We start from the raw sequence: 25,883 nt of genomic DNA on the forward strand, positions 1-25,883 counted from the left end.
CCAACATGGATCTTAGTTACGACTGCTAAGATCATCAACCTCAGGGCAGAAATCTTCTTCCATATCTCCCTGAGGAAAATAGTACACACCGGTACCATTTAAAAATAAAAAACTTCTTGATTGAAGAAACTAAAACTAACAACTCTCACTTTACCTCTCCCTAGCATAACGCAGGCAAAGAGAATGACTGGGGGTGGAGGGGAAGGGAGGAGCTATATATACAGCTCTGCTGTGGTGCTCTTTGCCACTTCCTGTTAGCAGGAGGATAATATCCCACAAGTAAGGATGAAATCCGTGGACTCGTTATATCTTTGTAAAAGAAATGGGACTCAAATCTATCAGAGTACCCCTCTCTCTGAAGAATCAAATGAACAACTTCATTCTCCGACCACCTACAGTGGAGGCAAAGACAAGACTGAGGTACTGGTGAGGTGGGAGGAGTTTTATAGAGTTCTTGGGGTTTGAGAATCTTCGCCCCCTACTAATGTAAACAAAAAAAGAATAATTCCCAGTAGTAATGGATTGTAAACTCTCACTACTTGTATGAAAGAAAAACATAATTTATGCTTACCTGATAAATTTATTTCTCTTGTAGTGTATCCAGTCCAGGGATCATCCATTACTTGTGGGATATTCTCCTTCCCAACAGGAAGTTGCAAGAGGATCACCCACAGCATAGCTGCTATATAGCTCCTCCCCTCACTGCCATATCCAGTCATTCGACCGAAACAAGCCGAGAAAGGAGAAACCATAGGGTGCAGTGGTGACTGTAGTTTAATTAAAATTTAGACCTGCCTGAAAAGGACAGGGCGGGCCGTGGACTGGATACACTACAAGAGAAATAAATTTATCAGGTAAGCATAAATTATGTTTTCTCTTGTTAAGTGTATCCAGCCCACGGATCATCCATTACTTGTGGGATACCAATACCAAAGCTAAAGTACACGGATGATGGGAGGGACAAGGCAGGAACCACTGCCTGTAGAACCTTTCTCCCAAAAACAGCATCCGAAGAAGCAAAAGTATCACATTTGTAAAATTTGGAAAAAGTATGAAGGGAAGACCAGGTTGCAGCCTTGCAAATCTGTTCAACAGAGGCCTCATTTTTAAAGGCCCAGGTGGAAGCCACAGCTCTAGTAGAATGAGCTGTAATCCTTTCAGGAGGCTGCTGTCCAGCAGTCTCATAGGCTAAACGGATTATTATTATTATTCTTTATTTATAAAGCACCAACAGATTCAACAGCGCTGTTCATAGGTAACAAAGATAAAAGGACAGTACAATATGAGACACCAGATAAAATTTAACAAACAAATACAGGAGGAATTGGGAGCCCTGTTCCTGTGGGAACTTACAATCTAAATGGGTAGGAGGGTGAGAAACAGGAGGTGGGGACTGCAAAGGTGGGAGTGATGTTAGTGTTAGTTAGATGAGGGCAACTATTAGGCAAGTGGAATTCATTAGTTACTGATTTGGTTATAGGCTTCCCTGAACAAGAAGGTCTTTAGGGAGCGTTTAAAGGAGGAGAGGTTGGGGGAAAGTCTGACAGCACGAGGAAGTGCGTTCCAGAGGGTTGGTGCCGCACGAGAGAAGTCCTGTAGTCTAGCATGAGAGGAGGTGATGGTAGAGGAGGCAAGGAGTAGATCGTTGTTGGATCTTAGGGGACGGGCTGAAGTATATTTGTTGATGAGTGAGGACAGGTATGGGGGGGGCTGCATTGGTAAGGGCTTTGTAGGTCAAAGTGAGAATTTTGAATTTAATTCTGCTGTGAATGGGGAGCCAGTGAAGGGACTCACAGAGGGGTGCGGATTATACTCCGAAGCCAAAAAGAAAGAGAGGTTGCCGAGGCCTTCTGACCTCTCCTCTGTCCAGAGTAAACAACAAACAGGTTAGATGTTTGGCGAAAATCTTTAGTAGCCTGTAAGTAAAACTTCAAGGCACGGACTATGTCTAGATTATGCAAAAGACGTTCCTTCTTTGAAGAAGGATTAGGACATAATGATGGAACAACAATCTCTTGATTGATATTCTTGTTAGAAACCACCTTAGGTAAAAACCCAGGTTTTGTACGCAGAACAACTTTATCTGAATGAAAGATCAGATAAGGAGAATCACAATGTAAGGCAGATAACTCCGAGACTCTTCTAGCCGAGGAAATAGCCATCAGAAAAAGAACTTTCCATGAAAGAAGTTTGATATCAATAGAATGAAAGGGTTCAAACGGAACCCCTTGAAGAACTTTAAGAACCAAGTTTAAGCTCCATGGAGGAGCAACAGGTTTAAACACAGGCTTAATTCTAACTAAAGCCTGACAAAATGCCTGAACATCTGGAACTTCTGCCAGACGCTTGTGTAAAAGAATAGACAGATCTGAAATCTGTCCCTTTAAATAACTAGCTGATAATCCTTTGTCCAAACCCTCTTGGAGGAAGGACAATATCCTAGGAATCCTAACCCTACTCCATGAGTAATTCTTGGATTCACACCAATGAAGATATTTACGCCATATCTTGTGGTAAATTTTCCTGGTGACAGGCTTTCGTGCCTGTATTAAAGGTATCAATTACTGACTCGGAGAAGCCACGCTTTGATAGGATCAAGCTTTCAATCTCCATGCAGTCAGTCTCAGAGAAAGTAGATTCGGATGATTGAAAGGACCTTGTATTAGAAGGTCTTGTCTCAGAGGCAGAGTCCATGGTGGAAAGGATGACATGTCCACTAGGTCTGCATACCAGGTCCTGCGTGGCCACGCAGGTGCTATCAATATCACTGATGCTCTTTCCTGTTTGATTTTGGCAATCAGACGAGGGAGCAGAGGAAACGGTGGAAACACATAAGCCAGGTTGAAGAACCAAGGCGCTGCTAGAGCATCTATCAGTGCCGCTTCTGGGTCCCTGGACCTGGATCCGTAACAAGGAAGCTTGGCGTTCTGGCGAGACGCCATGAGATCCAATTCTGGTTTGCCCCAACGGAGAACCAATTGAGCAAACACCTCCGGATGGAGTTCCCATTCCCCCGGATGAAAAGTCTGACGACTTAGAAAATCCGCCTCCCAGTTCTCTACACCTGGGATATGGATCGCTGACAGGTGGCAAGAGTGAGTCTCTGCCCAGCGAATTATCTTGGAGACTTCTGACATCGCTAGGGAACTCCTGGTTCCCCCTTGATGATTGATGTAAGCCACAGTCGTGATGTTGTCCGACTGAAATCTGATGAACCTCAGTGTTGCTAGCTGAGGCCAAGCCAGAAGAGCATTGAATATTGCTCTTAACGCCAGAATATTTATTGGGAGGAGTTTCTCCTCCTGATTCCATGAACCCTGAGCCTTCAGGGAGTTCCAGACTGTACCCCGACCTAGAAGGCTGGCATCTGTTACAATTGTCCAATCTGGTCTGCAAAAGGTCATACCCTTGGACAGATGGGCCCGAGATAACCACCAGAAAAGAGAATCTCTGGTTTTCTGATTCAGATTTAGTAGAGGGGACAAATCTGTGTAATCCCCATTCCACTGATTGAGCATGCATAATTGCAGCGGTCTGAGATGCAGGCGCGCGAATGGCACTATGTCCATCGCCGCTACCATTAAGCCGATTACTTCCATGCACTGAGCCACCGTGGGGCGCGGAATGGAGTGAAGAACACGACAAGCATTTAGAAGTTTTGATAACCTGGACTCCGTCAGGTAAATTTTCATTTCTACAGAATCTATTAGAGTCCCTAGGAAGGAAACCCTCTTTTCTTCGTTCACTTTCCACCCGTGCGACCTCAGGAATGCCAGAACTATCTCTGTATGAGATTTGGCAATTTGAAAGCTTTACGCCTGTATCAGGATATCGTCCAGGTAAGGAGCCACCGCTATGCCTCGCAGTCTTAGGACCGCCAGAAGTGAGCCCAGAACCTTTGTAAAAATTCTTGGGGCTGTAGCCAACCCAAATGGAAGAGCTACAAATTGGTAATGCCTGTCTAGAAAGGCAAACCTCAGGAACTGATGATGATTCTTGTGAATCGGAATGTGAAGGTAGGCATCCTTTAAGTCCACTGTGGTCATGTACTGACCCTCTTGGATCATGGGTAAAATGGTTCGAATAGTTTCCATCTTGAATGACGGAACTCTGAGGAATTTGTTTAGGATCTTTAAATCCAAAATTGGTCTGAAGGTTCCCTCTTTTTTGGGAACCACAAACAGATTTGAATAAAACCCCTGTCCTTGTTCCGTCCGCGGAACTGGATGGATCACTCCCATTACAAGGAGATCTTGTACGCAGCTTAGGAATGCCTCTTTCTTTATCTGGTTTGCAGATAATCTTGAAAGGTGAAATCTCCCTTGTGGAGGAGAAGCTTTGAAGTCCAGAAGATATCCCTGAGATATGATCTCCAACGCCCAGGGATCCTGAACATCTCTTGCCCACGCCTGGGCGAAGAGAGAGAGTCTAACCCCTACTAGATCCGTTGTCGGATAGGGGGCCGCTCCTTCATGCTGTCTTAGAGGCAGCGAAGTGAAAAAGTTATGGAGATTAGGCGCTTAATCTGCAAAAGGGATAAAGGTGTGTATGGAGGTCGTTAGCTAAATATGTAGAAAAAACTGGACCTTGGACAGAATAAGTGAAAAATTCTTCTACAATTTATTTTCAAAATAAAAACATGATAATACCAAGATAAAATAAATCACAATCCCTAAGTGTTGCAACACTATATCGATCAATTCATAAAATTTCTAAAATTCAGATATACATTTGTTTCATACACAAATAAAAGGATTTATCTGCTCTTTTGTATCCTTTGTTCAAAGATTTTAGATAGAATGTATTCTTTTATTTCAACACAATTAATAATATTTGTCTCTATTTGATATTTTATATCTATATTTCATCAACTTTAAAATTACAAATATGTAGCAAAAACTAACAATTAGTTAAAACAATTTAAATGCAAGATTATAAATGGTGTCCCCACAATGGCTGTTTACTTATATTGGTTGTAATTTTGTGTATCTAAAAAGTTCATCAAAGCATTTGTAAGTAATTGGAGATAAATTACTGAGGGCTGTGTTCTTTATCCTTATATTTATGTTGTGATATATTACGGTTTCACAGTTACCTCTTTGTATCCTCAGTGAGCTTAATTTGTAGAAAAGGAATGTTCCAAACAGTGTTTAGGGGTGATTTTCTTACCCTCTCTTGTGAGCTGTTACTACTCACGGCTTCCCAGCGGTTCCTATGTGTCCTCAGTTTGACTCTCAGACAAGGGGTTCCGGTAGGTAATTTTCTTTGTGTTACCTTGTCACTGGTCTTTGTAGAAGTGCTCTGATTACAGCACCAAACTGTAGACAATCCTTTTGTTTCTGTAACTTGCGCAAGTTAGCTTTTGTGTTTGTAGTTCCTCAATCTCCTGCACTTAAGTACTTCTGTACGCAGGAAAAAAACAGGCTTTTTCTTTCTTGGTGTTCACACAGATATCAACATGTTTCGCCAGCAACCCTGGCTTTATCAAGATCAAGACCAGTGACAAGGTAACACAAAGAAAATTACCTACCGGAACCCCTGGTCTGAGAGTCAAACTGAGGACACATAGGAACCGCTGGGAAGCCGTGAGTAGTAACAGCTCACAAGAGAGGGTAAGAAAATCACCCCTAAACACTGTTTGGAACATTCCTTTTCTACAAATTAAGCTCACTGAGGATACAAAGAGGTAACTGTGAAACCGTAATATATCACAACATAAATATAAGGATAAAGAACACAGCCCTCAGTAATTTATCTCCAATTACTTACAAATGCTTTGATGAACTTTTAGATACACAAAATTACAACCAATATAAGTAAACAGCCATTGTGGGGACACCATTTATAATCTTGCATTTAAATTGTTTTAACTAATTGTTAGTTTTTGCTACATATTTGTAATTTTAAAGTTGATGAAATATAGATATAAAATATCAAATAGAGACAAATATTATTAATTGTGTTGAAATAAAAGAATACATTCTATCTAAAATCTTTGAACAAAGGATACAAAAGAGCAGATAAATCCTTTTATTTGTGTATGAAACAAATGTATATCTGAATTTTAGAAATTTTATGAATTGATCGATATAGTGTTGCAACACTTAGGGATTGTGATTTATTTTATCTTGGTATTATCATGTTTTTATTTTGAAAATAAATTGTAGAAGAATTTTTCACTTATTCTGTCCAAGGTCCAGTTTTTTCTACATATTTAGCTAACGACCTCCATACACACCTTTATCCCTTTTGCAGATTAAGCGCCTAATCTCCATAACTTTTTCACTTTATACACCTTTCTATCTGGGAAGTAGATAGTAGGAGAATAGGGCAAGGGATATTAACTCTTAAGCGCTAGTTTATTTAACCCCCTTTTTTTGCTACATGTCTTAGAGGCAGCAGCAGGCTTTCTGGCCTGCTTGCCCTTGTTCCAGGACTGGTTAGGTTTCCAGGCCTGCTTGGATTGAGCAAAAGTTCCCTCTCGTTTTAAAGCAGAGGATGTTGATGCTGCACCTGCCTTGAAATTTCGAAAGGCACGAAAATTAGACTGTTTGGCCTTTGATTTGGCCCTGTCCTGAGGAAGGGTATGACCCTTACCTCCAGTAATGTCAGCAATAATTTCTTTCAAACCAGGCCCGAATAAGGTCTGCCCCTTGAAAGGAATGTTGAGTAATTTAGACTTTGAAGTCACGTCAGCTGACCAGGATTTGAGCCATAGCGCCCTACGCGCCTGGATGGCGAATCCGGAATTCTTAGCCGTTAGTTTAGTCAAATGAACAATGGCATCAGAAACAAATGAGTTAGCTATCTTAAGAGTTCTAAGCTTGTCAACAATTTCAGTCAATGGAGCTGTATGGATGGCCTCTTCCAGGGCCTCCAACCAGAATGCCGCCACAGCAGTGACAGGCGCAATGCATGCAAGGGGCTGTAAAATAAAACCTTGTTGAATAAACATTTTCTTAAGGTAACCCTCCAATTTTTTATCCATTGGATCTGAAAAAGCACAACTGTCCTCAACCGGGATAGTGGTACGCTTTGCTAAAGTAGAAACTGCTCCCTCCACCTTAGGGACAGTCTGCCATAAGTGCCGTGTAGTGGCATCTATTGGAAACATTTTTCTAAATATAGGAGGTGGGGAAAGGGCACACCGGGCCTATCCCACTCCTTACTAATAATTTCTGTAAGCCTTTTAGGTATTGGAAAAAACATCAGTACTCACCGGCACTGCATAGTATTTATCCAGCCTACACAATTTCTCTGGCACTGCAATTGTGTCACAGTCATTCAGAGCAGCTAATACCTCCCCAAGCAATACACGGAGGTTCTCAAGCTTAAATTTAAAATTAGAAATCTCTGAATCAGGTCTCCCCGATTCAGAGACGTCACCCACAGACTGAAGCTCTCCGTCCTCAGGTTCTGCATATTGCGACGCAGTATCAGACATGGCTCTTACAGCATCTACGCGCTCTGTATCTCGTCTAACCCCAGAGCTATCGCGCTTGCCTCTCAATTCAGGCAATCTGGATAATACCTCTGACAGGGTATTATTCATGATTGCAGCCATGTCCTGCAAAGTAATCGCTATGGGCGTCCCTGATGTACTTGGCGCCATATTAGCGTGCATCCCTTGAGCGGGAGGCGAAGGGTCCGACACGTGGGGAGAGTTAGTCGGCATAACTTCCCCCTTGACAGACCCCTCTGGTGACAATTCTTTTATAGATAAAGACTGATCTTTACTGTTTAAGGTGAAATCAACACATTTAGTACACATTCTCCTATGGGGCTCCACCATGGCTTTTAAACATAATGAACAAGTATCCTCTGTTTCAGACATGTTTGTACAGACTAGCAATGAGACTAGCAAGCTTGGAAAACACTTTAAAGCAAGTTAACAAGCAATATAAAAAAACGTTACTGTGCCTTTAAGAGAAACAAATTTTGACAAAATTTGAAATAACAGTGAAAAAAGGCAGTTACACTAACAAAATTTTTACAGTGTATGTAACAAGTCAGCAGAGAATTGCACCCACTTGCAAATGGATGATTAACCCCTTAATAACAAAAACAGAATAATAAATGACAAAAATGTTTTTTTAAACACAGTCACAACAACTGCCACAGTCTACTGTGATTGTTACCCTCCTCAAACACGACTTTGAAGCCTTTTGAGCCCTTCAGAGATGTCCTGGATCATGCAGGAAGAAGCTGAATGTCTGTCAGTATTTTTATCTGCACAGAAAAGCACTAAAATAGGCCCTTCCCACTCATATTGCAACAGTGGAAAGCCTCAGGAACTGTTTCTAGGCAAAAATCAAACCAGCCATGTGGAAAAAAACTAGGCCCCAATAAGTTTTGTCACCAAACATATAAAAACGATTAAACATGCCAGCAAACATTTTATATTACACTTTTATAAGAGTATGTATCTCTATTAATAAGCCTGATACCAGTCGCTATCACTGCATTTAAGGCTTTACTTACATTAATCCGGTATCAGCAGCATTTTCTAGCAAACTCCATCCCTAGAAAAATATTAACTGCACATACCTTATTGCAGGAAAACCTGCACGCCATTCCCTCTCTGAAGTTACCTCACTCCTCAGAATATGTGAGAACAGCAATGGATCTTAGTTACTTCTGCTAAGATCATAGAAATCACAGGCAGATTCTTCTTCTAATGCTGCCTGAGATGAAACAGTACACTCCGGTACCATTTAAAAATAACAAACTTTTGATTGAAGTTACAAAAACTAACTATAATACACCACTCTCCTCTTACTACGTCCATCTTTGTTGAGAGTTGCAAGAGAATGACTGGGTATGGCAGTGAGGGGAGGAGCTATATAGCAGCTCTGCTGTGGGTGATCCTCTTGCAACTTCCTGTTGGGAAGGAGAATATCCCACAAGTAATGGATGATCCGTGGACTGGATACACTTAACAAGAGAAATTATTTTTTATGGCACTTTATAGATCGGGCCTCACCGTGTATAATGTGTACAGAGATAGTGATAACATTTATTACATTACAAGGAAGCCTCTAAAATAAGACATGGTTTCAAAAACATAATTTATATAGGAAGACTTAAATATCTTAGCATGCATTGCTTGTGGGAGTGAACATAACAGTGATATGACTGAAGATGTCATTTAAAGGGATTTAATAAAGAAAAAGTTTAAGCCTTTCACTGCTGAGCCATACCATACCCCTGTGCAGAAGTCTTTTTCACTCATTGTATTTAAACAATTTGTATTTCAATCCTATATAAATTATATCACAATCGACTACAAATAAATGGGAGATCTATATATGTTTTATATGGAGAGATAGGGGCTCCAAAAGAGTCTCCCACCCCATTAATAAAGTCCTCACTGTGCTTAGTGGGGCAGATGATCTATATCCCTCAGACACATCACACACGTGCACTCACCTGTACTGATATTATCACTGATTTCCTGCTTCAAAACTTCCTGCTGACTCTTTACATACAGATCATATGTTTGTTCAGCATTAAGTGTGACTTCAGTCTTAACAGCACCTGCATAGATCATGTAAATATGGTCACAGTTTAGTTTTTGAGCACTGCACAATACCTGCATGTCATACACATACACTCACCTGTGCCCTGCATCCCTCAGACACATCATACACATACACTCACCCTTTCCCTTCGTCCCTCAGACACGTCACACACATACACTAACCCGTTCCCTACGTCCCTCAGACACGTCACACACATACACTCACCTGTTTCCTACGTCCCTCAGACACGTCACACACATACACTCACCCGTTCCCTACGTCCATCAGACACGTCACACACATACACTCACCCTTCCTTACGTCCATCAGACACGTCACACACATACACTCACCCGTTCCCTACGTCCATCAGACACGTCACACACATACACTCACCCGTTCCCTACGTCCCTCAGACACGTCACACACATACACTCACCTGTTCCCTACGTCCCTCAGACATGTCACACACACATACACTCACCCGTTCCCTACATCCCTCAGACACGTCATATACATACACTCACCTATACTATTATTCTGAAGTATTTCCTTCTCTGCAGCTTCTGTGATATTTCTTAGCCACTGATTTTCTGTTTGTTCCGTGTTACATGAAATCTTAACATCATTTTTATCTGAAATAAAAAACAAAAACTAAAATATAATTTGAAAAATTGTGTAATGTAAGGTAAATAAACGTGAGCCTACATCACTGTCAGTCACATCTAAACATTCAATTCTAGCACAACAGTAAATACAACCTATGTCATGTAAAGTGAGTTATTTGGGAATCAGTAACTTTACTAGCTACATATACAGCTCCATCATAAACAATTAGTAGTTTTACAGTGTTTTTGTGGGGATTTAAAAATAAAATCAATTTTAATTTGTTCATTACAACCTCACTATAACCTATTTATGTTACATTGTATAAATGCACTCACATCACAGTATCACCCCTATACCTAACCTGGGGACAATACAGCACTGGTATTTTAAACCGTTCCTAAACCTGACACAGGGACAGTAAAGATTCAGTATTCCAACAGCCCCTACACCTGAAATGAGGCCAATACAGCACTACTATTGCAACAGTCACAATACATGACATGGACGCAATACAGCACTAATATTCCAACAGCCCCTACACCTGAAATGGGGCCAATACAGCACTAGTATTGCAACAGCCACAATACATGACATGGGGCCAATACAGCACTAATATTCCAACAGCCCCTACACCTGAAATGGGGCCAAAACAGCACTACTATTGCAACAGCCACAATACATGACATGGGGCCAATACAGCACTAATACTCCAACAGCCCCTACATCTGAAAGTGGGGCCAATGCAGCACTAGTATTGCAACAGCCCCAATACCTGACAAGGGGCCAATACAGCACTAGTATTGTTCATCTTTAAGATTCTGCATATCTACACAAACACACATACAGATATGCATATGGAAACATGCACAGACACTACACAAGCTTACACATACAGTCAAATCCTAAATAATTTATACAAACATATTCAATATTATAAAGAGGTTCATGGTCTCCTTTACTAAGGGCTAGATTACAAGTGGAGCGCTAAATCATTGCCAGTTTGCGGACACGCAATAATTAACCAGCCATTACAAGTGTCTGGTTATTGCTACCGCGAGCCCTAAAAGTGACCCAAATGGCCTTCAAAATAGAGGGCATTATAGTTTTTTTAACAACTGCACTAGGCGCTTAGGTGTCTGATAGCATCAGAACGAGGCTCTCATTGGAGCCTATGGAAGTGCACTCTCGTGAGCGCAATGCTTCCCAGCAATGCGAGCTTGCGTTCGCATTGTTATTAACTTGTAATACCAGCACACATTAGCATGCACTGGTATTACACTGTGGATCACAATGTCAAGGTATATGTAAGGTTAATAAATATATATATTTTAAGGTTAATCAATATATATATTTAATCAAATATCTGACTGGTCAGTAGAAAATGATTCATTTCTTTCAGACAAACTGACTTCAATCATGTTTTAGTTCTCCCCCACTCAGCACGTAAAGTTATTCTAAACACACATCTGAGAACAAAGGATTGTTTCCAAGAGATCTCCCCCACTCAATATGCTAAATTATGCAATTGTATAACCACAAGGAACTGAAAATTAACACAGGCAAAATTCTGGATACACAGTGATTAGCATAGAGGTGTTAATTGCCCCTGAAAATCAGATACATATCTGTGCTGGCTAAGCAGAAAGCATGTTAAGATGTGGCTGCTAACACTTAGATATACATAAGGTAGACGTTGCGTCTGGGGGAGGATAACACACAGTGGAAACACATGGCTTACATTATAATTACAAATCTCACTGTTAAAACAACTGTATTTAGATTTCAAATAAATAAATATATATTTTAATGGATATGAGACTGTCTAGTTATGGGTTATTAAATATAAACACATGAACATATATATGGAAAGTAAAAGATTGAATGAAATTTGTAATAATCCCATATTTGAATTACACACACTATATATATATATATATATATATATATATATATACACATACTATATATATATATATATATATATATATATATATATATATATATATATATATATATATATATATATATATATATATATATATATATATATATATATATAATGCCTTCCTGTCTTCCAGATGGAGCTAAAAAATTGATAAATACAAGATACTGCATAGAAGTGAATGTGTATGAAAATGTTTTAGCATCTGTATTATTTAAGAGTATTTGTGGACCTAAAAAGAAATAACTAATAACACTTATTTTATTTCAGATCTGCATAGAAAGGATTCATGCTGCCAAGATCCATTAGAAACATGAAATATGACATATTCATGTTGGAATACAATACAATACTGAATTCAAAATAGGCTGTTATTTGTATATAAATGCCAGGATACTAATAAAATTGTAATGGATTTTAAGCCAATAATTAGCAATAAAAGTTACTTTAATACAATACAGTGTTAATAATATAACATATTTGGTATCAGAATAATCAGAAAAATAATCTAATACTACCCATCAATAATTGGGGTTATATCTGATTGATACAGAGAGTTATGGTCTGATAAATAATAACCATTTTATGAGAATAATTAACTTGTTAAAAATGCTTAGAAATGTTAAATGTGAATTTATTTGTGTTTGTCATGCTGCACGTATTGCTGTGTCTGTTAAATGCTGCCCCCCGGTGTTATGATGCGAGAACTACAGCCAGAAGGCTTTTTGGCTGTTTTAAAAATGAAATCTCAAAGGGCCAATCCGAGACAAGGTTTCTGAGTGGGCGTAACCAAACCAGATCTCCAATGATTATATAACTGGGAAGTTAAATGTAAGAGAGGACAGTTTTTTGTGTGATTTGCTTACCCTGGTGACTGAGAACTGGCAGCCATACTTGGGACACAGTCATTTAAGCAAGGAGCTGAAATACTAACCCTGATCTATACAAAATAACTTTTCCTTTAAATGAGGAGATCTAAGATATTTGGAAAAGATTGAATTACAATTTGGTTCAAACTGGTGATGTATGATTTCTAACTTTGATATTTTAAACAAAGGTTATTGATAATATCATAATCAAATTGTAGTTAAGCAGATTTAAATAAGCAGTTTGTATTTCAAGTTAGTATTTCATAAGCCTGTGTAGTATTAAAAATTTATCTTTTCTATGCTAAGAAATTCATTTAAAGCATTTGCCCACAGTAAGAATGTATTTTTAGTATCCTAATTAGAATTGTATTAGAATAAATTGCAACTAAATAGCTGAATATATATATATATATATATATATATATATATATATATATATATATATATATATATATATATATATATATACACACATACACACACACACACACACACAAGAAATTAAGAAAAACTCGATCCTCAGGTCAGAATGGATAAATTAAAAACATCTTTATTTCAAATCCATTAAAATTATATATATATATATATATATATATATATATATATATATATTGTCCTATTATTCATTAGTACTGTTAATTGTATTGCTGGATATTAGTAGCTGTGATATTTTAGTCTCGTTGTGTTAACTGAATGAAAGGCTATTTGTAAATAAGGCTGGTTTTTAAAGGTAAACTTTTTTGGGCTTTGTAAGAAGGATAGCATATCTTAATAGTTTTAAAAACGCATATAATACCGACTCTTATTCTGATACAATTACAAATATATATATCAATGTGTTCATAGTTATTTACTAATAATAAAGAATTCAGGTATTTATATTAATTTTATTGTCTTAGCAAATGTATGTTTGATTGTGGGTTTTAGTTTATAGAAAGATTGTTAATTATATCAGTTATAACCCGGTCATATACTAACATTATTTGGAGAGTACTACTAAGATTTTTATAAATATACTGACAACAATATCTATTTATTGAAAGCGATATTTAGCGCTCCACTTGTAATCTGGCCCTAAATGTATCTAAAATAAATGTTCCACTCACAGGCCGCATTCTGCAATCTATTTGTTTGTCTCCACATGCACAGCTCATTAGAATATGCAATTTAACTGGGTACACTTAGACACTTTTACAATTTCCATGGACATTGCTGCTGCCACTTCTAACCTGGGTAATTATTACTAATATTGCCTTTTTGCATATGTGTATTGTGCTCTCTGTATCGGTTTGGTTGGTGCTGTCTTTAAAGAACCAGTAAAAACAGTAAATTTGCGTTATCAACAAATGCATGATGAAAAGACAATGCAATAGCACTTAGTCTGAACTTCAAAAGTTATGTCGATTTCCACTCCTCCTGTATCATGCGACAGCCATCAGTCAATCACAAATGCATATACAGTACTTATATTTTGTGAATTCTTGTACATGCTCAGAAGGCGTAAATGATTAAAAAAGTGTAAATATAAAAAAAACTAAATTTATGCTTACCTGATAAATGTATTTATTTCCGGGCCTGGAGAGTCCACGATTTCATTCCAATTACTAGTAGGATATTCAACTCCTGGCCAGCAGGAGGAGGCAAATAGCACCCCAGCAGAGCTGTTAAGTGTCACTTCCCTTACCCATAAACCCCAGTCATTTGGCCGAAAGGAAACGGAAAAAGAAGATAAAACAAGCGTATAGAGGTACCTGAGGTTTGTACAAGAAAACTGCCGTCTTAAATTTAAATAAGGGCGGGCCGTGTACTCTCCATGCCCGGAAATAAATTTATCAGGTAAGCATAAATTTTGTTTTCTTTCCTATGGCATGGAGAGTCCACAATTTCATTCCAAATACTAGTGGGACAAATACCCAAGCTAGAGGACACAGAATGAAACGGAGGGAGAACAAGACAGGTGAACCTAAACAGAATGCACCACCACTTGAAGAACTTTTCACCCAAAAGAAGCCTCAGTCGAGGCAAAAGTATCAAATTTGTAGAATTTGGAAAAGGTATGCAAAGAGGACCAAGTACACTCCTTGCAAATTTGCTCCACAGAAGGTTCATTTTTAAAAGCCCAGAAAGAAGAGACAGCCCTAGTGGAATGAGCCATAATTTTCTCAGGAGGCTGTTGTCCAGCTGTCTCATAAGCTAAACGGATAACACTTCTCAACCAGAGAGAAAGAGTAGAAGTGGCCTTCTGACCCTTACCAGAGAAAACAACGAATAGGGCAGAAGTTTGCCAAAAATCTTTTGTTGCTTGAAGGTAAAATTTTAGACCACGCACAACATCCAGGTTATGCAAAAGGCGTTCCTTCTGGGAAGGACGAATGGGACAAAAAGAAGGAACAACAATTTCCTGATTAATATTACGATCCAACACTACCTTAGGAAGAAAACCCAGCTTGGCACGAAGGACCGCCTTATCCACATGAAAAATAAGGTAAAGGGAATCACACAGTAGAGCTGAAAAGCTCTGAAACTCTGCAAGCAGAAAAAATAGCAAGAAAAAACAAAACCTTCCAAGATAACAATTTAATATCAACAGAATGCATAGTCTCAAACGGAGCCTGCTGCAAAACTTTAAGAAAAATATTAAGGCTCCAAGGAGGAGCAACAGGTTTAAACACAGGCCTGACTCTGACCAAAGCCTGAACAGAAGATTGAACATCTGGCAAATCTGCCAGACGTTTGTGCAAAAGAATAGACAGTGCAGAAATCTGATCCTTCAGAGTGCTGACTGATAAACCTTTCTCCAGGCCCTCCTGAAGAAAAGACAAAATTTGGGGTACCCTTACTCTACTCCAAGAGAATCCTTTTGATTTGCACCAATAAAAAGGTATTTACGCCATACCTTATGGAAAATTTTACGAGTTACAGGTTTACGAGCCTGAAGCATGGTATCAATGACCTTCTTAGAGAAGCCACGCCTAGCCAAAACTAGGCGTTCAATCTCCAAGCAGTCAGCTTCAGAGAATCCAGATTTGGGCAGAGGAAAGGACCATAAAGTAGAAGGTCCCTCCTCAGAGGCAACCTCCAAGGTGGAAGAGATGACATCTTCACCAGATCCGCAAACCAGATCCTGCGAGGCCAAGCAGGAGCTATTAGAATCACAGACCCCCTTTCTTGTTTGATACGAGCAATGACTCGTGGAAGGAGAGCAAACTGAGTAAAAAGGTATCATTGTAAATACTTCCGGATGGAAAGCACACTCTCTGGGATGAAAGGTCTGCCTGCTCAAGAAACTCGCTTCCCAGTTGTCCACCCCTGGAATGTGGATGGCAGATAAAAGACAATCATGAGATTCCGCCCACTGAAGAAGGAGGGTCACCTCCTTCATTGCTAAGGAACTCTGAGTCCCCCCCTGACGGTTGATGTAAGCCACTGAGGTGATGTTGTCCGATTGTAATCTGATAAACCAGACCAAGGCTAGTTGAGGCCAAGCTGTCAAGGCATTAAAGATTGCTCTCAACTCTAAGATGTTTATGGGAAGAGAAGACTCCCGAGTTCTAAGGCATTGAGATTTTAATGAGCCCCAAACTGCCCCCCAGCCTAACAGGCTGGCGTCCGTGGTCATAATCACCCAATAAGGTCTCAGGAAGTATGTACCCCAAGACAGAAGGTCCTGCGAAGTTCACCATGAGAGTCTCTTGTTATAGGATCCAGATCTCTCCTCTGCGAAAGATCTGGTGGTCTCTGTTCCATTGACTGAGCATGCATAGCTGTAGAGGTGTTACTTTGTCAACAATAAAATACAGTTGAGTTTATATTTTGGTCATCACAAGCTTTATTTTACCTGCATTGATTTTGCTGAGTGATTGATAATACCATCTCAGTTTTAATGCACCATTTGCTGACAGCTACTCCAGAGGACAACAGCGATACAAGCAGTGCAGTCGTTGCGAGAGGAGAGCTTGCTGAACAGCTTTAATAGTTCAGATCGCACCTGTGGCACTTCTCAAGTGCTTTGGCTCTCGTAAGTGTGCACTATTTTTGTGCGTGAGTGTCTCATCCTCATTGATTGTGCACTATTGTGGCGTCTTCTTCTTTTCTTTTTCCACATAGCTGTAGAGGTCTCAGATGGAACAGAGAAAAGGGAATGATGTCCATGGAAGTAACCATAAGACCAATAACCTCCATGCATTGAGCCACTGATGGCCAGATAGATGACAAAAGTGAAAGGCAAGAAGCAAGATGTTTGCATTTTCTGACATCCGTCAGAAAAATTTTCATGGATAGAGAATCTGTAATTGTTCCCAAGAAACACACCCTTGTATCTGGTACTAGGGAACTCTTCTCCAGATTCACTTTCCACCTGTGGGAACGTAGAATAGACAACAACATATCTGTATGAGATCTTGCTAGATGAAAAGACGCTTGAACTAAGATGTCGTCCAGGTAAGGCGCCACCGCTATCCTTTGAGATCTGACCACCGCCAAAAGGGCTCCCAGAACCTTTGTGAAGATTCTGGTAACCGTAGCAAGGCCAAAAGGAAGGGCAATAAACTGGAAATGTTTGTCCTGAAATGCAAAACTCAGAAACTGGTAATGTTCCCTGTGGATGGGAACATGAAGATACGTGTCTCAGATCTATGGTCGTCATGAACTGAAGAATGGAACGAATAGTTTCCATCTTGAAGGACAAAACCTTGAGGAATTTGCTGAGACACTTTAGGTCTAGGATAGGACAGAAAGCTCCCTCCTTTTTGGGAACCACAAAAATATTTGAATAGAATACTTGACCCTGTTCTACTACGGGAACTGGATCAATCACTCCCAGGGAAGATAGGTCCTTTATGCAGTTTAAGAAGGCCTCTCTCTTTACCTGGTTTGCAGATAACCTTGACAAGATAAATCTGCCTCTGGGGGAGGCATGACTTGAATCCTATTCTGTAACCCTGGGATACTATATCCACGGCCCAAGGATCTGGGACATTGCGGATCCAAGCCTTTTGAAAAAAAAGGAAAGTCTGCCCCCACTTGATCCAAGACTGGATTGGGGGCATCTCTTTCATGCTGACTTAGAATCAGCAGAAGGTTTATTGGTTTGCTTCTCCTTATTCCAAGGCTGACTGGACCTCCAGGAAGTCCTGGATTGCTCCGGCTTGGAAGAGGAAGACTTTTGTCCCTTGAAGTTATGAATGGAATGAAAATTAGAACTCTGGCGACCCTTATGTCTATTCTTCTTGTCCTGAGGTAGGAAAGATCCCTTTCCACCAGTAATTTCGGAAATTATCTCAGCCAGACCAGGACCAAATAAAAACAGAAGTTTGGACTTGGAAGTTACATCAGCAGACCAAGATTTTAACTATTGAGCTCTGTGAGCTAGAACAGCGAGGCTTCAAATCTTAGCTCCCAGTCTAAGCACTTGCATGTTGGCATCACAAATATAAGTATTAGCAACTTAAGAGCCTTGATCCTATTCTGGATCTCTTCTATAGTTGTCTCCTCTGAAAATCAGGTCAGACAAGGCATCGCACCAATAAGATACTGCCCCGCCACTGTAGCAATACTTGTAACTGGTTGCCACTGTAATCCCTGATGAATATAGTGTACATCTTTCTTAAGTAAGCCTCTAGCTTCTTATCCATGAGAGCCTTAAAATAACAACTATCCTTAATAGGAATAGTAGTTATCTTGGCGAGAGTAGAGATAGCTCCCTCTACATTGGACACATTTACAACTTTAAAAGATAAAGTGCCAAACATAGCTGAGAGTGTCTTAAAATTGATATATACTTACCAGAAGACACCCATCCACATATAGCAGACAGTCAAACCAGTACTGAAAGATATCAGCAGAGGTAATGGTAGAGGAGTATAATGTTAATATGAAAAGGGAGGCAGAGTTGAATCCCTACGACCTATTTACAGAAAACCTTGGACTAGATTTCACCATAGGTGAAAACATGGCATCATCAGGCAATACTCCCTTCATATCCCTCAGAAAAACACTGTACTTTGAGAGGAACGGGTCTTCAATATCCTTAGAAGCCCCTATCACAGAAGAAATCAAGCACAACTTGCTTCACCACCTCCATGAGAGGCAAAGTTTGTAAAAATTAAGGTATGTGTGAGGTAGGAGGTGTAATTATAGGCATTTTGAGGTTTGGGAAACTTTGCCCCCTCCAGGTAGGAATGTATATCCCATACGTCACTAGCTCATGGGCTCTTGCCACTTACATGAAATAAATAACTATCCTTAATAGGAATAGTAGTCATCTTGGCTAAAGTAAAGATAGCTCCCTCTACATTGGGCACAGTGTACCACGAGTCACATATGGAATCAGCAACAGGAAACATTTTTTTTAAAACAGGGGACGGGGAAAAAACAAAATTTATGCTTACCTGATAAATTTATTTATTTCTTGACACGGTGAGTCCACGGATCATCATCAATTACTGTTGGGAATATCACTCCTGGCAAGCAGGAGGAGGCAAAGAGCACCACAGCAAAGCTGATAAGTATCCCTTCCCTTCCAGCAAACCCCAGTCATTCGACCAAGGAAAAGGAGAGAAAGGAAATAACACAAGGTACAGAGGTGCCTGAGGTTTATATAAGAAACAACCGTCTGAAAAACAGGGCGGGCCGTGGACTCACCGTGTCAATAAATAAATAAATTTATCAGGTAAGCATACATTTTGTTTTCTTTCTAATTACATGGTGAGTCCCTAGATCATCATCAATTACTGTTGGGAATCAATACCCAAGCCAGAGGACACAGATGATAAGGGAGGGACAAGACAGGGAAACTAAACAGAAGGCACCACTGCTTGAAGAACCTTTCTCCCAAAGGAAGCCTCAGCTGAGGCAAAAATATCCAATTTATAGAATTTAGAAAAAGAGTGCCAAGAAGACTAAGTCGCAGCCTTGCAAATCTGATTCACAGAGGCCTCAATCTTAAAGGCCCAAGAAGAAGAAAAACAGCCGTAGTGGAATGAGCTGTGATTCTCTCAGGGGGCTGCTGTCCAGCAGTCTCAAATGCCGTACGAATAATACTTCTCAACCAGAGAGAAATAGAAGTGGCAGAAGCTTTCTGTGCCTTACATTTTCCAGAAAGGAAAACAAACAATGCAGAACACTGACGAAAGTTCTTTGTAGCCTACAGATAGAATTTTAGAGCATGCACGACATCTAAGACGTGTAACAAAGGTTCCTTATGAAAAAGGAGGATTAGGACCGAAGAAGGAACAACATTTTCCTGATAATACTTCTGTCCACAACCACCTTAGGAAGAAAATCAAACTTGATACGGAGAACTGCCTTATCTGCATAAAAATATGAGATAAGGAGAATCACACTGCAAAGCTGAGAATTCAGAAACCCTCAGAGCAGAAAAAATAGCAGTAAGAAGCAAAACCTTTCAAGATAATAACTTGATGTCTATGGAATGCATAGGCTCAAACAGAGCCTGCAGGAAAACCTTTAAGAGCAAGGTTTAGTCTCCAAGGTGAAGCAACTGAATTAAATACAGGCCTGATTCTGACCAGGGCCTGACAAAAGGATTGTACATCCGGCATATCCGCCAGACGCTTCTGCAGCAGAAAGGAGAGCAGAAATCTCTTCAAGGCCAAAAATAAAATCCTTGGATGCTGACCTTAGTCCAAGAATATCCTTTATAGTCACATCAATAAAGATATTTACGTCTAACTTATGGTAATTTTTTCTAGTAACAATCATAGGAGCCTAAATCATGGTCTCAACGACCGACTCAGAAAACCACACTTAGATAGGACTAAGCGTTCAATCTCCAATCAGTCAGCTTCGGAGAAACGAGATATGGATGAAAGAAGGGACCCTGAACCAGAAGGTCCTTCCTCAGAGACAGTCTCCCCGGCGGAAGAGACAACATCTCCACTAGGTCTGCATACTATATCCTGCGAAGCCACGCTGGGGCTATTACAATTCCTGATACTCTCTCCTGTTTGATACGAGCAATGACTTGTGGAAAAAGAACAAACGGAGGAAACCGGTATGCCAGCCTGAAATTCCAAAGAACCGCCAGAGCATCTATCAGAGCGGCCAGTGGATCCATTAACCTAAAAATGTACCTTGAAAACTCGGTATTCTGCTGAGACTCCATCAAAAACGGTTCCAGCATGCCCCACCTGAGGGTTAAACTGGAAAACAACTCCGGATAGAGTTCCCACTCCCCAGGATGAAAAGTCTGTACGCCGAGAAAATCTGCTTCCCAGTTGTCCACTCCTGGAATGAGGATGACAGATAGACAGCAATTGTGACCTTTTGTCCACTCAACATCCAAGTCACCTCCTACCGGCTAAGGAACTCAGAGTTCCTCCCTGGTAGTTGATATAACCTCTAGGGGTGATATAGTCTGGCCGAAACCAAGCTATCAGAGCATTGCAAATCGCTTTCAACTCTAAGATGTAAACAAGGAGAGCAGACACATCCGAGACCATAATCCCCGCCACCTTAACAGAACCCAGACTGTTTACCAGCCCAGCATGTTGGCGTCCGTGGTCACATGGCCCAGGGTGTCTCTAGAAGCACGTGCCCTGAGACAGCTACCACTAAGGAAGAGAATCTCATGTCTCTGAATTAGAACTATTCTCTGAGACATTTTATGGAAAACAGCAAAGGAAAAAATGTCCCTGGAAACTATCAGACCAATTCCCTCCAGACATCGAGTCACTGAAAACTGAAGGAAAAGCAACTGCAGCTAGATCTCAACTCCCAACCTCCTGGTAGCAAGATGGCTAAGTTATCAACCGGACCACTAGTGCTTGCTGTTGGCCGGACATTAGACTGCAGAGAAAGGAGAAGGAATAATTTCTAAGTTATCTGACCTCCGAGAGCCATTGACCCTGGATAGAGAATGTAAAAAGGACCAAGTCAACCACACCTGATGCTACCAGGTGAGCTCCCATCCTGGTACTGATTAGACTGAAGTGGGTATCCATTAAATCACCCTAGTAGAAGTAGCAAGGGAACGCTTTCCCAGATTCATTCCAATCCATGGAAAAGAAGATTGACAAGGTCTCTAAAAGAGAAATTGCTCAATGGAAGGATGACACATGAACCAAATATTGTCCAGAAAAAACATCCTTTCGATACCCCAAGACCTAAAAGTCTTTCTCATTAGTTGGAGAAGATCCCAATCAAGGGAACAATAAAAAACCTTCAGCACGTCTTATTCATAAAAACCTTAACTAAAGGTTCAAACAATCTAAAAGGTATGCAAATACACTATCTAATACTGAAATTAGGGCAAGTGGTCAAAGATACTGTTATGACATCGTACAAACAGACCCACTACTTCTAACCCAGAGTAATCAGGATGGACTTTAGGCTGTACGGTTTCTACTAATTTCCAAAAGTTGCACCGCTAATTCAAACCTAACATCCGATACCAGCAGAAAACACTCCGCTTTGTTCTCAGTCAGAGAACAATGTGGAGTTAGAAACTGCACTCGGCAAGAAAATAAATGGCGGTGCTTCGTTTCAGAAGAAGAAGGAGGCGGGACCATGAGAACGGCATGGAGATGAATCGCAGATCTTTTTAACTTGCGCCTCATCCTTTCACTTAGTTTGAAAAACAAGTCAGATCTGGAATTCAAAAAAACTAAATCGGTCACAAAATAAAGATGCCGCTCACCCTTATTATAAAGAGCGGAGAAAACATCAACTAGCTCCTTAGGTATGGCGCTATCAGGGGAAAAGTGCGCTCTCCAAATAAAAACACAATCACTCTGAATAAGAGCATTAGCGTAGGATTATGTCTAAACAATTTAAAATACTGAAGCCCCCAATAGAGAGTTAATTCCTTCTTTTGAGAACAATTAACCTCTAAGTCTCGCTCACATGCAATAAAATGCCTGCCCTCTGCCAGAATAATCCTCTTAAAGGATAATGTGTCCCATAGTTAAATGTAGATTACCTTATTATTTATGGTCCTTAACCCCATCAGTGCCGGCCATCAATCTCTTGCATAGACAATAAATGTAGTCATCCCACATAGTTTTAAGAGACTCGTCTCCAACTCAAGGAGAAAAGGTCCATGTCCACATTCTCCTAACATTTGGAATTATCCCCACTGGTGACCCAATTATGATAAAGCACATCTGATCCCCCCTCCGATCACCCCTCTCGTTATTAAGAGGGCAATCTAATAGGAGGACTCGAAATGGGTTTCTGTTGAGATTATTTTTGACCATGATATGCGATAATATCCAATTTTTCCACTAGGTACACAATATGTTCACTAGGTGCTGTCATTTCAGAGTCAGACTGGAGTAATGCCTTCCCTGAATCAGAAATGTCACCCACAGATAGAAGCTCTCCTGCTTCGGCTTCTGTACATTGTGAGGGTATATCAGACATAGCTACTAAAGCGTCAGAAAGCTCTGTATTTGTTCTAGCCCCAGAGCAGTTTCGCTTTCCTTGTAACCCTTGTGGAACAAAGTTGCACAGGAGAGACAACTAGTCCATAATGGAAAAAAATTAAAGGATGTACTGTACCTTTAAGAAAATTAAAGTTAAATTTATTAGCTGTACCTTTAAGTAACAGAAGAACAAAGCGATGACAGGAAAAAGTGAACTTAAACTTTCAGAACGCAATAAATATGACACCCTGAGGAGCTATCTCTATGTCCGGTCACGTGACCGCAAAACTAGTAAGAAAAATCTTTGTAAACTGCCCACAAAAGTGTAAAATGGCGCAAGAACAAGGTGTTCTAGCTTCAGTCATGTATTGAATACTCCGGAACCCCTTATGATATTAGCTGTACCTTTAACCAAGTCCCATAAAAATTAACTCCCCATATCCTCTTTAGAAATTAACTCCTAGAGAGTCAAAAGAGCCTGATCATGTCTCTGAAAAAGGGAATAACCCCTTAAGTGCCAGCACGTAATCATGAGTCTCCCCTAGCATAAGCAGTGCCCTAGAAAGCTGCCCTAAAGATGCTCCAACCTATGGAGATAAAAAAAAGTCCCATTATAGTCCAAAGAGGGATTAACCCTTAAGTGCTGACCCTAAACACCTAGAAGCCAAGAGCACTTACCTGTGGATCCAGCTGAAGGGCAGGAACAGCTTCTAAGGTGTGACAGATCACCACTTCTGTCAGGGACCTGTAGAAGAAAAAACAGGAGTAACCAACACTGGGTAGCAATGGTGTTAGAAATAAAGCAAAGACCACTTTGTCGCTTCTTAACTGCTAATAGCCACCATCACTCTTACTAATGAGATTGACATAGACACAGCTTGACACCAATCCTTGCTTGCAGGGAAAAGTACCCATTAAAGGATTAAATATCTTCAGACTCCATCTTCGCACATCCTCCTGTGACAGAGGCAAAGAGAATGACTGGGGGTTATGGGTAAGGGAAGTGACACTTATAAGGACATAAAACCCAAACATTTTCTTTCATGATTTAGGTAGAACATAGAAGTAAACTGGAAAGTTGTTTAAAATTGTATTATCAAATTTGTTTCAGTCTCTGGGTATCATTTGTTGAAGGAACAGCAATGCACTACTGGTTTCTAACTGAACACATGGGTGAGCCAATGACAATCGGTATATAGGTGTTAGATGCGCCTAGTGATCAAATAATATATAGTGTAAAAAATATTACTAATGTGTAAATGATATGATATCCTGTAGTGATGGTGTGAACATATATATATATATATATACACAAACAAGAAAAAGTGTGAATAATAGGTATGTATTCAAAATAAATACAACCTAATATGAAAATGCTGTCAAAATGTATAAAGTGGTGATTACAACGACGACACACAAAAGGGGAGTATAATACACTCTCCAAAAAAGAGAGGATGTGTGGAGCTTTGTTATATCAATTAAGTGATGTAGGAGAGAGCTGATAAAAAACTCACAATGCACCTACATAGAAGATGCACTAAATACCTCATTAATATAAGGTGTAAATATGCAGTGTAGAAAATATACTACTAAAAAGAAAATTGCAACATAAGTAATAGATGTGATATACTTAATAGTGATAAAAGTCCTCAGAATGTCCCGTGTATTTAACAAGTCCCAAGATATTTTTCTTGTAGATACTAGTAATGATCCAGGATAGAGGATTTAACAAAGAACCATAGGCTGCATCCTTCTTCCACAAACTTGATGGCAAAACAAGTGTAATAGATCTGTAGAAAAGAAGAGGGCGCCAATAGCCAATATCAGTGGTACTGGGTCTTTGCACACGCAGATAACAAATATACTTACAAAGTATAATGCACTTGAGAAGTGCCACAAACGCCTGCTGGACCTTTTATCAGCTGTCCAGAAAGCTATCCTCCCGCAGCAGTATGGAGTCTCCACAGGATTTGTGATCCCACACAGACTGAATAAGTCCCTTCAAGGCTCAATATCCCAAGTGTGTTTAAACAGGATAGAAGCCCTCATAGAACAGGCTGCAGATGGTGGTAAGTAATAAGTATTTACTCGATAAAAACAACTGAGTAAAAATTCCACAGAGTGATAGAAGTCGTGATGCCAAATGTCTTACACAACGCGTTTCCCGGTCTTGCTAACCACTTCACCTGATGAAGCGGTCAGCAAGACCGGGAAACGCGTTGTGTGATACTTTCTTGTTACAATAAAGCCTTTTGTGCTTTTAAGACATTTGGCATCACGACTTCTATCACTCTGTGGAATTTTTACTCAGTTGTTTTTATCGAGTAAATACTTATTACTTACCACCATCTGCAGCCTGATCTATGAGGGCTTCTATCCTGTTTAAACACACTTGGGATATTGAGCCTTGAAGGGACTTATTCAGTCTGTGTGGGATCACAAATCCTTTGGAGACTCCATACTGCTGCAGGAGGATAGCTTTCTGGACAGCTGATAAAAGGTCCAGCAGGCGTTTCTGGCACTTCTCAAGTGCATTATACTTTGTAAGTATATTTGT

General features: G+C 40.0%; 1 protein-coding gene across 2 annotated transcripts in view; it reads right to left on the reverse strand.

Annotated features, from left to right (window-relative positions):
- LOC128657377 (oocyte zinc finger protein XlCOF7.1-like) overlaps positions 1-25,883 on the reverse strand; it is a 150,443-nt gene that overhangs the window by 61,910 nt on the left and 62,650 nt on the right. For both annotated transcript variants that reach the window (XM_053711705.1, XM_053711706.1), the window contains 2 exons: positions 10,049-10,156; positions 9,430-9,537 (listed from right to left, as the gene is read on the reverse strand). In XM_053711705.1, the coding sequence (XP_053567680.1) occupies positions 9,430-9,537; positions 10,049-10,156 (216 nt within the window). The remainder of the gene's footprint in view (positions 1-9,429; positions 9,538-10,048; positions 10,157-25,883) is intronic.

The sequence above is a fragment of the Bombina bombina genome, chromosome 4, assembly GCF_027579735.1.
Source record: "Bombina bombina isolate aBomBom1 chromosome 4, aBomBom1.pri, whole genome shotgun sequence".
In the NCBI taxonomy this organism is placed as follows: Eukaryota; Metazoa; Chordata; class Amphibia; order Anura; family Bombinatoridae; genus Bombina; species Bombina bombina.